Here is a 15928-nt window from a genome sequence, read left to right as displayed (position 1 = left end):
TGACCGGATTAGTACCATTTTGAACATTTAAACACTTCCCCATCAGGAGGATGGTCAGATGGATTCCAGTTTCAAAATTACTGCTTGCTCCCCTGCCCGGACGTATTGCATTTTGAGCAGACTTGTTGCTTAGGTTGGATGACAAAGATATGAAATAGGTTTAATGGAACAAAAACGTGAAATTGACAGGCAGGCTTAATGGCTCCTCAGACCCCTGATCCTTGTTACTTTCCAGAATAGTTTTGCTGTTCAGAACACTAGGGTCATAGGAACCTAGGAAGCTGCCATATACTGAATCAGACCATTGGTCTATTTAGCTCAGTATTGTCTTCACAGACTGGCAGCAGCTTCTCCAAGGTTGCAGGCAGGAATCTCTCTCAGCCTTATCTGGAGATGCTGCCAGGGAGGGAATTGGGAACCTTCTGCTCTTACCAGAGCGGCTCCATCCCTTAAAGGGAATCTCTTACAGTGCTCACACTTCTAGTCTCCCTTTCATATGCAACCAGGGTAGACCCTGCTTAGCTAAGGGGACAAGTCGTCCCCCAAGATTACCTGATGTGCCTTGAAATCCCCCCCCCCCAAGTTACAGTACTACCTGCATATACTTCATAACCTTGTGGGTTTCCAAATCCTTGTGTGTAAATCTTTGTCGATATATCATGTACAAACAACCACTTTGTATATAATTGTGCTTTGGCAACGTACTGTATGCTTTGGTAGTTTGTTGGTTCAATAAAAAAATCTTGTCCTATAAAAAATCTTGTCCTATCTTGGAGATGCTGCCAGGGAGGGAACTTGGAACCTTCTGATGCTTTTCCCAGAATGGCTCCATCCCCTGAGGGGAATATCTTCCAATGTTCACACTTCTAGGGTTAGGGTTAGGGTTAAAGCGACAGGGTTAAGTGACAGCCTAGTGCGTCAGAAATGCAGACCCATCAGAAAAGCCCACCTGGTTGAAATCTGTGGGGTAGTTGGAACTACACATTCAATAGCTAAACCTGTGTCCAAAAAATGTGTTGGGGTCAGTGCAATCTGTTGAAATCCGGGGTGTTGGTGGACTATGAGAGCGTGCTGGACACTGACAGTCCTTCAGAAAAGAACAATCATCGGAGATCTACAAGGATGTGAGGAGTGCAATCTGACGGGGACAACGATAACTGACAGCCTAGTGCATCAGAAATGTGAACCCATTGGAATAGCCTTCCCGGTTGGTGCAATCTGACAGGGAAAGGGAAGACTGACAGCCGTCTGCATCAGAGATGCAGACCCATCAGAAAAGCCTGCCTGGTGGAGATCTGTGGGGTAGTTGCAACTACACCTCTAATAGCCGAACCTGTGTCCAAAAAAGCTGTTGGGGGCAGTGCAATCTGTGGGGTTGGTGGAACACAGACAGTCCTCCAGAAAATAGCACCCATTGGAGACGTTAAGGGATGCGGGGAGTGGGATACGCTGGTCTAAGCCTCGGAGTGGAAGCATGATCCCTGGAAACTGATTGGGGCATTAGCAAAGCTGCACAATTGGTTAAGTTTGCCCATGTTCCTGAAGTACGAAACGTTCTCAGATTATGTCCAGATTACTAAATGTTACCAGTGTTAACAACAAAACCTCCAATAGCTGAAAATGTGTCCAATAAGTTCTGCTGGGGGGGGGGATTACATCCCCCCACAGGCTCCAAAAGGCAGGAAGTAGTCATACTTGAAGATCCTTAACCCAGTGCATGTGGGCGGATCTCCTCAGTGCTTAAAACAGCTCAAGCTACGGAATGAAAACCGCAGAAACACAACACAGAATATACTACAATATACGGACAATAATGCAGAGAAAGACAGAAAAACGGCCCCCCTACAGCCAGATCATCAGCTCCAGCCTAATGCAACCCGGGCGGGCCTTGGGTGACCTCTTCGACACTGGGGCGCACACAACTCTCTTTACTAGTTCTGAAGTTCGGAACAAGCGTAAGAGCTCCTGACAGGTTTCAGAGAGAGTGAGCAGTCTTGCCAGCACTCAAGATGCAGGAGTTTCTGTTAGATCAGGCCTGCTCAACTTAGGCCCCCCAGCTGTTTTTGGACTACAACTCCCATAATTCTCAGCCACAGCAGCCAATAGCCAGGGATTATGGGAATTGTAGGCCAACATCTGCAGGAGGGCCGAAGTTGAGCAGGCCTGTGTTAGATTGACCTTCAGGGTAAGGGCACTGGCTTCAACTGAAAAAAATGGAGCCTCGTTTGACCGTACTGAGCATGCTCTTATGCTTATGAGCATGCTCAGATGCCCCGGGCAGGGCTCCTCGAGGGGCAGGGTTGGCAGCCGTTCTAGCCCCTCCCCGGTCCCAACTCTATGGTGCTCTCCTCTTTCTGGGCAAGGACTTGCCCATAGGCTTAGAAACTCAAGACTCATGCACGGGGCTTCACTTCCGAGTTGAATTTGGGCCCTGGCTTCATTATTTTTTTCTTATTCTTCATTCAGTTAACCCCTGCTAACTGGGCAAAGAGGCATCTTTTAACGTGGTGATTCTCTTTATTTTGCAGGGGGAGAGTAACTGGCCCTATCCGTCCCCAGCACAGCATCCCTCCAGTGACTGTTGCCGGTGTATATCTTATGTTTATTTTTAGACTGTGAGCCCTTTGGGGACAGGGATCCGTCTTATTTGTTTGTTATTTCTCTGTGTAAACCGCCCTGAGCCATTTTTGGAAGGGCGGTCTAGAAATCAAAATAATAATAATAATAATAATTAATTACTGTGTCCAACTGTAATCAAACGTCACTGTGTCGTTGGGTTCTCTTCCTCCTGCGCCTCCCGCAGCAGCCCGTAGAAAAGGATGAAGGTGTGGCTGGGCTGTAGTAATGACAGTCCAGGAGCAGGGTGGGGAAATGGCACTACGACTAGGTGTCAAGGAGACTGAACTGATGACAACGGGCACAGCAACCTGCCTCAGAAATGACAATGAAGGCATCGAAGAGGTGGGCAGCTTCTTCTGCCTTTTCGGATCGACCACCAACAGTCAAGGATCCAGCAGTCAAGAAATACGCCGGCGCAGACCAGCACTTGGTAGGCTTGCAAGGAAAGGAGATTGAGATGGCGTGACGTGCCTACACCTACAATGATTAGAATTGTTCGGACCATGGTTTTCCCTGCGGCACTCTATGGATGTGAAAGCTGGACCTTGAAGAAGCAAGACGGAAAAAGCATGGACGCTTTTGAACTTGGGTGCTGGAGAAGCCTTTTGGAGGAGACCATGGCCAGCCAGGAAAACAGTGCAATGGATCCTAGAACCAATCAATCCAGAATGTTCACTGGAGGCACAAATGACCAGGCTCGAACTATCCTACTTCGGACACATGATACGAAGACCCGGCTCCCTTGAGAAGTCCATAATGCTGGGGGAAAGTGGAAGGAAAGAGAAGAAGAGGACGGCCAGCAGCCAGGTGGATGGACTCAATTACGACAGCCATGAAGGCACCACTGCGAGACCCGAAAGGCCAAGTGGAAGGCAGAAGATCACCCTGGAGAGGATCTCTCTATCTAAGAGTCGACACCGACTTGGCAGCACTTAACCCATCAAGCAAAGCGCAGGCAGGGCCTAGCAGTTTTACTGACCACAAGCCGGTAGCACAAGAAGCTTCTCTACACAATCAAGCGCTGGATTCAAACCATGAGGGGGTCCGAGAGGTCTAGAAATGCAGAATGTGAAGAGCGAGAAGAGACCCTGGAGGTCTCAGGGCAGAAATCAGCTGCAGCATTGCTGGCGGGCAGCCGTCCTGCCTGTTTTAAACACTCCAGGCTGCTACCGGCCAGAGTTTTAGATGGAAGCTTTGTTTGTTTTTTTAAAGATCTGGGAAGCCAAACCAGCCTCAGCCCATCTTTAACTCACAATACTAACAGCAGAATACATTGCAGGGCTGTCGTAAACCTCTCTCTTACACACAATGTCAGGCTAAGTGTGGGGAGACCCAGGTTCAAATCCCCACTCAGCCACGAAACTCACTGGATGACGCTGGGCCAGTCATTCTCGCTCTGCATAGCCTATCTCACAGGGTTGTTGTGATGACAGAATAAGGGTACATTCCCCCAACCGCGTGACTTGGAAGAAGGGTAGGGTGACTTGTAATAACCAGCGGTATTCAGTGGGCGGCATTGTGAGACTGCTGGAAGGCTGTTCAATTGACTGGCAATATGAGCTTGTGTGTGTGTGTGTGTGTGTGTATACACACACACACACACACACACCCTCCCTCGCTCCCCTTCCTTGGTTGTTGCCTCTGTGAGTTGAATTATAGATTGTAATCTCCTTGGGGCATGGACCTTTCCTCTTGTACTCTCTCAAGTGCCAGGTCCAATTACCAAGAGCCCGCGTAGTGTAGTGGTTAGAGTGCTGGACTAGAACTGGGGAGACCTCCCATTCAGCCATGAAACTAGCTGGGTGACTCTGGGCCAGTCACTTCTCTCCCAGCCTAACCTACTTCACAGGGTTGTTGTGAGGAGAAACCTAAGTATGTAGTACACCACTCTGGGCTCCTTGCAGGAAGAGCGGGATATAAAATATAAAATAAAATAAAATAATAATAATAATAATAGCATTATATACATGAATAACACCACTAGTAATTGGGGTGTCTTGAGCCACACGCTTGCCAAATTTGAGGTCTCTAGGACACAGGGAATAAGCCACCCAATGGCACAGTGGGAAATGACTTGACTAGCAAGCCAGAGGTTGCCGGTTTGAATCCCCGCTGGCACCTATATCGGGCTGCAGTGAAATAGGAAGATGCGGAAAGGCATCCTCTCATACTGCGCGGGAGGAGGCCATGGTCAACCCCTCCTGTATTCTACCCAAGACAACCGCAGGGCTCTGTGGGCGCCAGGAGTTGACACCGACTCGACGGCACACTTTGCCTTTAGGACACAGGGAAAGATATCAACAATTTCAATACCCCATGTTTCAGTCTCAAGTTTGTATACAGTATATGGAAATTGTCATATGTCAAGACTAACGAAAAAGCATCTTGCTGACAAAAGCAACTTTCCAGGAATTTGTCCTGAGCACTAAGAATACCTCCCACTCACTTTCAATCCTGTCTTCATGGCCATGAGGGATAGAAACTTGTCCTGTTTATTAAAGCTGAAATTATCAAGACACCAGATCTGGCCTCTAGCCTGATTTCTTTTGGCATCTGCACAGGGTTGCATAAAAGGCGAGCTGCTGTGAAGCTATGGAGATTTCTTTGGCTGGGAGAACGAATGGTTTGTTGATGTGAAAATGGTTCAGAATTGTAGTGTAGACATGTAAAAGTGACATAAAGGGAGGGAAAAGCTGTAAGAACCACCGCACAGCACAGACGGCGATTTATTGGTCAATATTTACATTGGGGGGAGAAGAAACAAAAGTCGCTTTTAGCAAACCGGTTCGAAATCAGAACGACCGTTCCTTCCGTATCTTGTTCCACTGTATGGTGTTCAACTTCCGGAGACGCCGCCAGTATCCCAGGGTGTCTGGGTCTAGCTCTTCCAGCTTCTTGGGGGGACCGAGGTCCATCTGGAAAAGCCTGGGGGTCGAGAAGCCACCAAAACCAGGATGAGACAAGACAACCCTAGATGGAAATACACTCCATAGGACAGGAGCCAAGACGGCAGCAAAGAATTTGCTGTAGAAAAAGACCACAGGAAGATGTATAAATCAGAGGCAGCACGTCTTCCTTGCATGCAGAAAGCCCAGGGCTCAATCCTTGGAGTCTCCAGGTAGGTGGCAAGACCCCTCAATGGAAGCCCTGGAAAGCGTGCTGTGCAAACTCCTGGGGAGCTGCTGCCAGTCAGAGCAGACAAGCCCAAGTTAGGTAGATGACAACTCCGGAGGAAGCAGCACCATAGGCTTTGCATGCAGAAATCTTTTTAAAGGAGAGTGGAGAATGGTTGGATTCTGCTCCCACTACCAGGCAGAACGGAAGGCTATACGCACAGTTCTGGCTTTGCCCGTCCGGAGAGGACAGTCCCAGCCTTTGGAGGCCTGGTTGAGATGACCCAACAAACTGCTGTGCTGTGAATAGGAACATAGGAAGCTATCCAGCAGTGAGGACTAGAATCCTTGAACATCGTTCTAGAATTAAACATATGGTTTTGGAAGCACCTCTTACTGAACATTTCAGGAGTTTCCAACATTCTCCTGAAGACATCAGGTTCAGCGTAATTTACAAATACCAACCAAAGAAATTTTGGCATGAGGATGCTGAACAATTACTGTTAAGAATGGAATCCACTTTTATATAGAGATTGAACACGATTATCCCATATGGGCTTAATTCGGCACGTGATATGTCAGTGTTTTTGTAATTCTTTCATCTTGTCATATTATTTATATAACTAACTGTTGAAGGTCGGTTGTACACATCAGCTTTATCGATAGGAATTTGGTTGACATTTACCATCTGTACATGGGAGCTTTCGGACCTATAATTAGGAAGAAGGTGTTTATATTAAATGTGCCGATGTAATTTATAACATTTGAAAGAATTCATTTTAGAATTGTTATTGCAGATAGTGGTTTCCGTATTCCATACAATTAACTGTTGATGCAGCTTCAGCAGCATGATATATCAACAATCTGAAAAGTAAAATAAGCTGCGCTTTTGAGTTTACTGCTTCGGCAGCTTTAGCAGCATATGATGTCAATAATTTGAAAAGCAAGGTAAAGCTGCATCCTTAATGAATGTGGTGATATTGTACAGCTGGTGCCTAAATGTTCACATTATTTCTTTTGGAGACCCAACTGTAGGTGGCTTCACCTGATTAGAAGCATCTTAATTGATGCCGGGCTATATATCTTCAAGCCCTGGGGCTTGGTAGTTAGTAAGCCTTTTCCCCCTCAACAAGGTGTAGGAGGAAAGGTTGCCTCCATAAAGATCTGGTTGCTTGAGCCTTTATTGTTGTTTGAGCTCAGAGAGGAGGAAAAGTGGTATGTATTGGTCTGTGCATAAGGGGAAGGATGTTATTCACATCATTACGGTTATCTATGTAAGTTGTTGGTCAGGAGATTTGCTAGTGCTTGTTTTATTGTTACCGAATGTCTCTGTTCTCTGATGAAGGACTATCTGAAATGGGCTTAAGAATCTTGGGCTAGCCTATAAGGACTCTTTTCAAGGACTCTTTCCATCCTGGCAAGACTTCATTTCTACAATTAGAAGAAGTTTCTGTCCTTTTCATTGAGATGCTATATTTTTCATACATGCATGTGCAGACACTACCTGCAATATCAGTGTTATTGCTACTCATTTGAGGAATTTTTCACTATTGCAAATCTTTTTTTCCCCATTTATTTTGATACAGATTCATTCTTCACATGGACTAGAACAGGGTGAAGCGGAGAGTGAGGCTCGGCAGGGAGCCCTTTTTAAAAGAAATGGCTTTTTCTTTTTTTTTTTGAAGACGAGGGAGAGAGGAGGGGGCAGCCGAGGAGCCAAGGAGAAGGGAGAGGCTTAAGCAGAGGAAGGAGCAAGTTAAAAACGAAACTTATCTGAGGAACGAAGCAAGGCTGAGTATCCTTTCCTGGAGCGTTAGCAGGACGAAAAGAACTGGGTGGGGTTACCATCCAGCTACTTTTATAGCTTTAGAATTAGCATACGTCCTGCCCTGGAGCAAGCATGGGATGATAACCCAGGGAATTGTCCTCACACCGCAGCCGAGAACAATATTTTTCACACATTCATGTTTTTTGCAATATCTGTATGTTTGGGTTTGAATGTATATTTACCCTCTGTTATGACTTTTGATTTATTCATTGAGATGCAATATTTTGGTCATATGCATGTGCAGATACTATCTGCAAGATAACTGCTGTTATCTAGCTATTCTAGATTACTAATTGGTATTGTTATCTATTTATTCTAGACTATTAATATAGCATCTTTAGGATTGTTAAATGGATACATGTGTCTGGTTTATTTCCTCCACAAAGATCTCTGGATCTTTACATGCAGCACAATTTGTGTTTCTGCAATTATTGGCATCTTTTTCATGGCCCCTTGGTCTCCACACTTTGCACGGTTTCTTTTTCATTTTTCCTTGTGCTGTGAATAGGAACATAGGAAGCTGCCATATACTGAGTCAGACCCTTAGTCCATCTAGCTCAGTATTGTCTTCACAGACTGGCAGCGGCTTCTCCAAGGTTACAGGCAGGAGTCTCTCTCAGCCCTGTCTCGGAGATGCTGCCAGGGAACTTGGAACCTAGATGCTCTTCCCAGAGCGGCTCCATCCCCTCAAGGGAGTATCTTCCAGTGCTCACACTTCTAGTCCCCCTTCATATGCAACCTGGGCAGACCCTGCTTAGCTAAGGGGACAAGTCAGACTTGCCGCCACAAGACCAGGAGGAAGCGTGCTGTGTGTAGTCAAACCACCAAGGGGTTCAGCTGACACACAGAACTGCAGCTTGGCTAACCAGGATAAGCAACGCCGGGACCTCAGAAGCTGCCTGACTAGGAGCCACTGGTAGCCCTGCCCTCCGTGGACTTGTCTAAGCCCCTTTTAAAGCCCTCCAAGCTAGAGGCCAATACCACTGCCAGCCCCAGATGCAAGATGCCTCTGGGTACCAGTTGCAGGGGAGTCACAGCAGGAGGAGAGAGGGCCGGCCCCTTTCAGCTCCTGCCTGTGGCTCCCAGCGGCATCTGGTGGGCCCCTGTGCGAAACAGGATGCTGGACGAGATGGGCCTCCTTGGGCCTGATCCAACTGTCTGCTCTCCAGGTAGGATTCCCACCCACCCTCCCCCACCAGCCCTACCTGGAGATGCTGCCAGGGAGTGAACCTGGGAACTGCTACATGCTCAGCAGATGCGCTTCCATTCAGCTGCGGATGTTCCTGATAAACCTACAACGCTGCCTCCGGCTGAGTCCGACCCTCGGCCCAGGCCGGTCAAGGATTGTCTGGCACTGACTGGCAGCCAGGGTTCCAGAGATTCCATGGGTCCCAGGGTCCCATGCAAAGCAGTACCCCTATCCAGCTCCCCCTAAAAAATCCCATCCCCACGTGTGATGGTGCCTTACAGCCTGTCCGACCCTGGATCCATCTGGCCCAGTATTGTGGCTCTCCACCAGGGCTTCAGGCGGGAGTTTCCCCCAGCCCCACCTGGAGATGGTGCTGCTGCTGCTGCCGCCAGGGAGTGAACCTGGGGCCGCCTTCTGCACGCCCAGCAGGGGCTCCTGCCACAGACCCCAGCCCCATTTCTGAGTGACCGTTTTGCACCAGAGGCCGAAGAGTGCACAGCCTTCGCACTCATCCCCACAGTCCTCCCCGTCTAAAAAACAGAGAGCTGGCCTCGTGGTGGCAAGCCTGCCTGGTCCCCTGAGCTAAGCAGGGTCAGTCCTGGTTGCACATGAATGGGAGACTGGATGTGTGAGCACTGTGAGATCTTCCCCTCAGGGGATGGAGCCGCTCTGGGAAGAGCATCGGAGGCTCCAAATTCCCTCCCTGGCAGCATCTCCAAGGTAGGGCTGAGAGAGATTCCCGCCTGCAGCCTTGGAGAAGCCGCTGCCAGTCTGGGTAGACAATACTGAGCTAGGTGGACCAAAGGTCTGACTCAGTATATGGCAGCTTCCTTTTTTAGAGCTGGTCTTGTGGTAGCAAACATGACTTGTCCCTTTCGGTAAGCAGGGTCTGTCCTGGTTGCATTTGAAAGGGAGACTTGATGTGTGAGCACTGTAAGATTTTCCACTCAGGGGATGGAGCCGCCGCTCTGGGAAGAGCATCTCGGTTCCCAGTTCCCTCCCTGGCAGCAGCATCTCCAAGAGAGGGCTGAGAGAGATTCCCACCTGCAGCCTTGGAGAAGCTGCTGCCAGTCTGGGTAGACCATACTGAGCTGGAGGGACCAGGGGTCTGGTCAGATTCCTCTGTTCCTAAGCATGGACTTTCCTTTTTGCTAAGCAGGGTCCACCCTGGTTTGCATTTGAATGGGAGACCACACGTGTGAACACTGTCAAGTATTCCCCTGAGGGGATGGGGCCGCTCTGGGAAGAGCAGAAGGTTCCCAGTTCCCTCCCTGGCAGCATCTCCAGGTAGGGCTGGGAGAGGCTCCTGCCTGCAACCTTGGAGAAGCCGCTGCCAGTCTGTGCTGTCAATAGTGAGTCAGGTAGACCGATGGTCTGACTCAGTAGAAGGCAGCTTCCGAGGTTCCAAACCTCTGCAAGCACAGGAATGAAAACCGGGAACTTGCCCGGCTCTCCCACCCAGGCAGGTTGCTGCCCCTACCCGGCCGGCAGCCAGCCATGTGAACAAGCCTCCGGAGCTGCTCCACCTCCCCTGCAGCCGCGACGCAGCTTACCATTCGGGATACTCCCAGTCAGGCTTCAGCGCCACCTCGGGCCCTTCCTTGTAGATGTTGGTCCCCATGGAGTGGGTGGTGAGTAACACGGGGTCTTTGCACACTTCAGGGCCCTTGAGGTCTTCTTTCAACACACTTTTCGCTTTGCTCTTCCCCACTGCAAAAACAGAACCCTCGGTTAGCCCTCGTATCGGAGCCTCAGGTGCGAGAACAGGCAGAGCTGCTTCCTACCGAGTCAGACCCGTGGTCCACTGAGCTCAGGATTGTCTACTCTGACAGGCAGCAGTCGCCCAGGGTCTCAAGCAAAGGTCTTTCCCAGCTCTATCCAGAGAATCAACCTGGGGCTTTGTGGGTGCAAAGCAGGGCCCCCATTACTGAGCTCTGGATGAACCCACAAAGCTGTCTCCTACCGAGTCAGAGTCAGACCCTCAGCCCCGGGAGCTCAGGACTGCCTACACTGACAGGCAGGACATAGGAGGAAAGCCTCTCGCCTTCACATCCTGCTTGTGGGCTGCCCAGAGGTTGAAGGCTGCTGCAGGAACCTGGACGCTGGTGGTCTGATCTGCAGGGCTCTTTGCACTACCCTTGAAAGAAGAGTTGCCAGATTCATGGAGGAGCAGTCCACCCATGGCTACTGGCCAGGATATCCAAGCAGAACATTTGTGCACAGGAGCAGTCTAGCTACAATTACCAGTAACAGGCGGAAGGGTTCTCGGCCTTGCTTGTGGGCTTCCCCAAGAGGGTCAGGAGAACTGATTAGAACCTCCACGCACAGGAGCAGTCTACCCCACTTTACCAAGGGCAGCAGAGGCAGCCTCCTCGCTTTTTTAACCCCTGCTAACTGGGCAAAGAGGCACATTTTTAATATGGTGATTTTCTTTATTTAGCAGGGGGAGAGTAACTGGCCTATCCACCCCCAGCACAGGATCCCTCCAGTGACTGTTGCTGGTGTCTGTCTGGTGTTTCTTTTTAGACTGTGAGCCCTTTGGGGACAGGGAGCCATCCGGTCAGGAGAACTTCGGGGAGCCTCCAGGCACAGGCGCAGTCTACCTCCCACTACCGACTGCTGCCAGCAGGGCGCCCTGCTGCGTTGCCAACCCCTCCCTCTTGGCCTACCGGGTTTCTTGGCGTAGCTTCGCGCTCCCAGCCCTGGGCAGAGGGCCCCGGAGAGGCGGGTCGCGCCCCGCAGCAAACCCGCCCCAGCCATGCCGCGCTCCGTCAGGCTCTCTCTCGACCCACCCTGCCCGCCTGCTCCTGCGCTGGCCCGGCGCGCCCGCCTGGCTCGTGGCGCGCGGAGATGACGCGCGACAGGCAGAGAGGAGCCTGGGAGGCGTAGTCTTTTCGGCGCTGCTAAGCCTTTGCTGGCGGGCAGCTCGACGCTCTGCACGGTGTGAAACTCCTGCCGAGTTTCTGCCTCCGAGAGTTCCTCTGCTCTGGAAATGACTGGGTGCACCGACTGTTGAAAAGCCATAAAATGCATTTTACAAATCAGCCAGTTTCAGTATATGTTTTATTTATTGAAAATGTTTGTATCTCGCTCCTGCCATGCAACACTGCAGCTCACAGAAACAATAAAAAACAGGGTGTGTGGGGGGGGGGCGGGGGGCGGTATGTAAGAAGAATTCCGTTAAAAACTAGATGCAATTAAAATCTGCAGATTTAAAATCTGCTAGATTTTATTCCAGCCTGGCGGTTTGCTGTTGTTTTAAAAGCTAAACGCTAAAAGGAACAACATCTCTTAAGGCTCCTGCCACGTGGGGGGGGGCAGAATGGAGCAGGCAGGCAGAAATCCAACTGGTAGGGTGAGCAGATGCCAGGATGGGCTGTGGCTCTGTGAGAGCCGTGGGAAAGAGGGAACCGCAGAAAATGAAGTTTGTCTCTTCACGGCCTAAAAATCTGCCCCAGCCCATATCCCCAAATATATTGGTGCCAAAAATATTGACTTTATAGGGAACGGATTTTGATCCCCCTATAATTCCCCCACAGGAACTCAAAGCAGCTTGCAAAACAGAAAATGAAAAACAGCAGCAAACTACCAGACGGGAAACTACCAAACAAGTGGCATTTAGAAAATCATCATCATTTTAAAAAATAAATAAATGATAACCATTGAGAGAGGAAAATAACAAATTAAAAAAAAACATTTTAAAAAGCAAAATAACAAATAAAACCTCAGCAAAATAAAAAAGAGGAGCTCACATAAAAAAGTAACAAAAGCAAAGGAAGTGGCGTGGACGTGAGTCCTCGTACACGTGAGCCACACAGAAAGTAACAAACACAAACTCAGTTAGCTCACCACGTGTCGTGCAGAACCACCCCAAACCAACCCCAACCAATGACCAGCCAACCAGCCAGGCGGGCCAGCCAGCCAGCAGCAAACACGTCTCTCTCCCGTCCACCCCCCCCGACACGAGGGGCCTCGTGCTGCGGCTGCTGCCCCTGCGCGGGCGGCCCCGCGGCAGCGCCGCTCCTTAAAAGCAGAGAGCCCGCGCCCCGAGCCGCGTGCAGACGCAGCAGCAGCGACGCCTCGTGCAGCAGAGAGCTCTGGCTCTACCGACGACGACTTCGGCTTCCATGAGGCTGCTTAGCGTGCAGGGTTTGTGACCAAGAAAGGCCCCGAGTGCTCGACTCATTCATGCTCTGAGGGTAGGATTAAGCCCCGTGAGCTGATCACTTATGCGGTTTCTCCCTCTTGGTAGGTGGGAGGTCTCGGGCAGTTGGATGCCCTACAAAAGTTTTATCCGCAGCGTGATCATACTGTGGAATTTCCATGTTGTGCCGCCTTTGAGGAGAGAAGCAGCCCTCTGGCAGCATCTTGTTCGCCCGCCCCGCCCCGCCCCGCCCCGCCCGCGGCCCCCGAAAAAAGATTGCTTCTCCATCTCGTCTTCTTGCTTCGGCCGGTGCTAGTACGGCAGGGCTGCCTGCCCGCAACTGAGGGGGGGGGGCGGGAGGGAGGGAGGAGGCTACCGGGACCGGTGGTCCAGAGGACTGGGTCGGGGACTCACTGAAGTGACTGAGCTGAAAGCCGGAGAGGGGAGCGGGTCTTGCGGTCGCCAGCGTGACTTGTCCCCATTGTCTTCCCGACAGGGGATGGAGCCACCACTCTGGGAAGAGCATCTAGGTTCTAGGTTCCCTCCCTGGCCGCATCTCCAAGATAGGACAAGATTTTTTGTTTTTTAATAGGACAAGATTTTTTTTTTTAATAGGATAAGATTTTTTTATTGAACCAACAAACTGCCAAAGCATACAGTACGTTGCCAAAGCACAATTATATACAAAGTGGTTGTTTGTACATGATATATCTACAAAGATTTACACACAAGGATTTGGAAGCCCACAAGGTTATGAAGTATATTATGCAGGTAGTACTGTAACTGGGGGGTGGGGGTGGGGGATTTCAAGGCACATCAGGTAGTTGGGGGGGGGGGAGGTTACATCCAGCATCCATTTCCATAATTTCTCCCATTACTGTTTAGAAGAAATACTCTTGTGTTTTTGAAGATAACCATACAAACTTTTCCAGAAGAGATTTTACTCTCCAAGATAGGGCTGAGAGAGACTCCTGCCTGTAACCTTGGAGAAGCTGCTGCCAGTCTGGGTGGACAATTTTGAGCTAGAGGGACCAAGGGTCTGACTCAGTATATGGCAGCTCCCTCTGTCCCTATCACCCCCAGTCCCCATTTACTCCCAACTCATAAAAATACACATGTGACCTGTGGAACTCACTGCCACAAGCTTACAGACACTAGCTCAGGTGGCCTTTAAAAAGACAAGAGAGATTCAGAGAGGAGAGACGTATCAATAGCATTTGGTGTTTTTTAGTTTAGGAATAAGACGATTGGGGGGGGACATGAACATGGACATATAAAATCATGCGTGGGGTGGAGAATGCAGCTTGTGGGAAGGTCTTCTCCCTTTTGCAGAGCACTAGAATGCAGGGTCACCACATGAAACTGATTGGCAGTAGATTCAGGAGTGACGAAAGAGAACTTTCTCCACCCTGTGTACAGCCGACCCATGGAACCCACTGCCACAAGGTGCAGGGATGGACACTGGCTTAGGCAGGTTTAAAAGGAGAGTACAGAGAACTCAGCGGTGTATGAATGTATGGGCAACTCACCGGGCCACGATCCTGGGGCCCTTCCATTTGGGGTCCCCTTGTGGGCTGACTGCGATATTATCCACGGCTCTCCCTAGTCACCTGCTACCTGGGGGAAAACCTCCGCTACGAGGTGCAGGTCCGGTACCAAACCTCCCACTGGAGCAGTGACTGGAGTGACTGGAGCTGATCTGTCTGGGTCCCGGCAGGTGAGTCCTCCTCTGGGCACGCCCCCCTCCCCCCCGCTGCTCTTCCTCCTCCTCCTCCTCCTGCAGCTGCTTTGGTGTGGCCGGGAGGGAGCCTGGGCCGGTCCTCACAGCCCTTCTCTGGGTCGGGAGGGGCAAAGGCTTGTCTGCGAGTCAAGGACGGAGGCGGGCAGCAGCTCCAGAGGGCGTGTGGCGGATCCTGCCTCTGGACCCAGCCCTGAAGAGGAGCTAGGGAATAGCCCCATGCAAGGGGGTGGAGGAGGAGGCGGAGGAGAATTGGGCTGCAATGCTGGGGAGCGGGGAGAGAGACCCCCGGGATAAACTGTTGCCCCTTCCAAAAATCCTCCAAAGCCCGAAGGTGAATGTCACGGTGGAGCCCCTTCTTGGGCAGGACGGCCTGAGGAACGTGACCCTGGAGTGGGAGGTAACACTGACCCCCCCTCCCCGCCACACCTTGCAGCAGGCTGGAGGGCCCAAGCCCCACCCTCGGAGCAGGCCAGACCAGGCTCCCCCCTGGGACACATGCAGACCCCACTTCCCGTTCAGAGGGCTGCCCTAGGAGGCTGCTCCGGGCCCCCAGCTGGGGCAGCCCAATTCCCGGCCGGAGCATGGAGCCTGCCCAGAAGCCTGCCCAGAAGAGGTCCCGTGCTCATCACCCGGGGCAAGCACAGAGATGACCGTTGCGATTGCAGGGCCCTCCGTGAACAAGATGAGAGAGTGGCCCCCCCCCCCCCAGAGCTCTTGGGCTCATCACCAAAAAAACCCCTCTCCAGCAGGAAGCTGGCCAGAGAGGTGAGCTGGGAGGAAGAGCCGGTCTCTCAGAAACGCCCCCCTTTTCTGCCCCCTTTGCAGAAGCCCAGCGTGGAGCAAGGAGACGTGAGCTACAGCCTGACGCTGGTTCTGCTGCCTTGTGCCTGTGAAAAGGACCAGGACACCTTCCAGTTCCAGGATGGAACGCGGTTCGCGATTGACGTCTCTGGGGCCGGATATCACGTGTCCCTGGTGCCGTTCAACAAGGCGGGAGCTCCTTCGGCCACCTCCTTTCTGCTCCCACCGGCCCAAGACGCAGGTCGGTATCGAAGTGCAGCCATCATAGGGACATAGGAAGCTGCCGTAGACTGAGTCAGACCCTTGGTCTATCTAGCAAAAGCAAAATGGATCTGAATGGTGGCCAAAGTTTGCAAGAGTCCCCCTCACAATTAGATGAATGAACAGGTTCCTTTCCTGTCACTTTTCACGAAGCGCCAGGCGGCCCCACTGTGGTCCTCTAGGCTTGTCAAGCTCCCGAGCAGCTGAACTTGTCTTTAGAGAGGTAATAAAG

At 51.0% G+C, this 15928-nt stretch overlaps 1 protein-coding gene across 1 annotated transcript; it reads right to left on the bottom strand.

Moving 5' to 3' along the window:
• Positions 1-5327: 5327 nt before the first annotated feature.
• On the bottom strand, positions 5328-12700 carry LOC128347403 (39S ribosomal protein L54, mitochondrial-like). Its single transcript, XM_053301965.1, has 4 exons — positions 12599-12700; positions 11419-11758; positions 10303-10459; positions 5328-5544 (listed from the first exon to the last, which is right to left on the bottom strand). The coding sequence occupies exons 2-4, from the start codon at positions 11507-11509 to the stop codon at positions 5412-5414; spliced, it is 381 nt and encodes a 126-aa protein (XP_053157940.1). The 5' UTR covers positions 11510-11758; positions 12599-12700; the 3' UTR covers positions 5328-5411.
• Positions 12701-15928: the final 3228 nt, after the last annotated feature.

This window comes from Hemicordylus capensis, chromosome 2 (assembly GCF_027244095.1).
Source record: "Hemicordylus capensis ecotype Gifberg chromosome 2, rHemCap1.1.pri, whole genome shotgun sequence".
Classification (NCBI taxonomy): Eukaryota; Metazoa; Chordata; class Lepidosauria; order Squamata; family Cordylidae; genus Hemicordylus; species Hemicordylus capensis.
The sequence above is the reverse complement of the archived record's forward strand: the minus strand, read 5'-3'. Positions and strand labels throughout refer to the sequence as shown.

What these genes read in the sequence shown, in the direction of transcription:
- LOC128347403 (XM_053301965.1), bottom strand. Translation starts at nt 11,509, where the DNA reads ATGGCTGGGGCGGGTTTGCTGCGGGGCGCGACCCGCCTCTCCGGGGCC. An exon ending in AAGCTACGCCAAGAAACCCG is followed by an intron (nt 10,460 to 11,418) that starts GTAGGCCAAGAG and finishes CTGTTTTTGCAG; the next exon opens with TGGGGAAGAGCAAAGCGAAA. An exon ending in GACTGGGAGTATCCCGAATG is followed by an intron (nt 5,545 to 10,302) that starts GTAAGCTGCGTC and finishes CTCGACCCCCAG; the next exon opens with GCTTTTCCAGATGGACCTCG.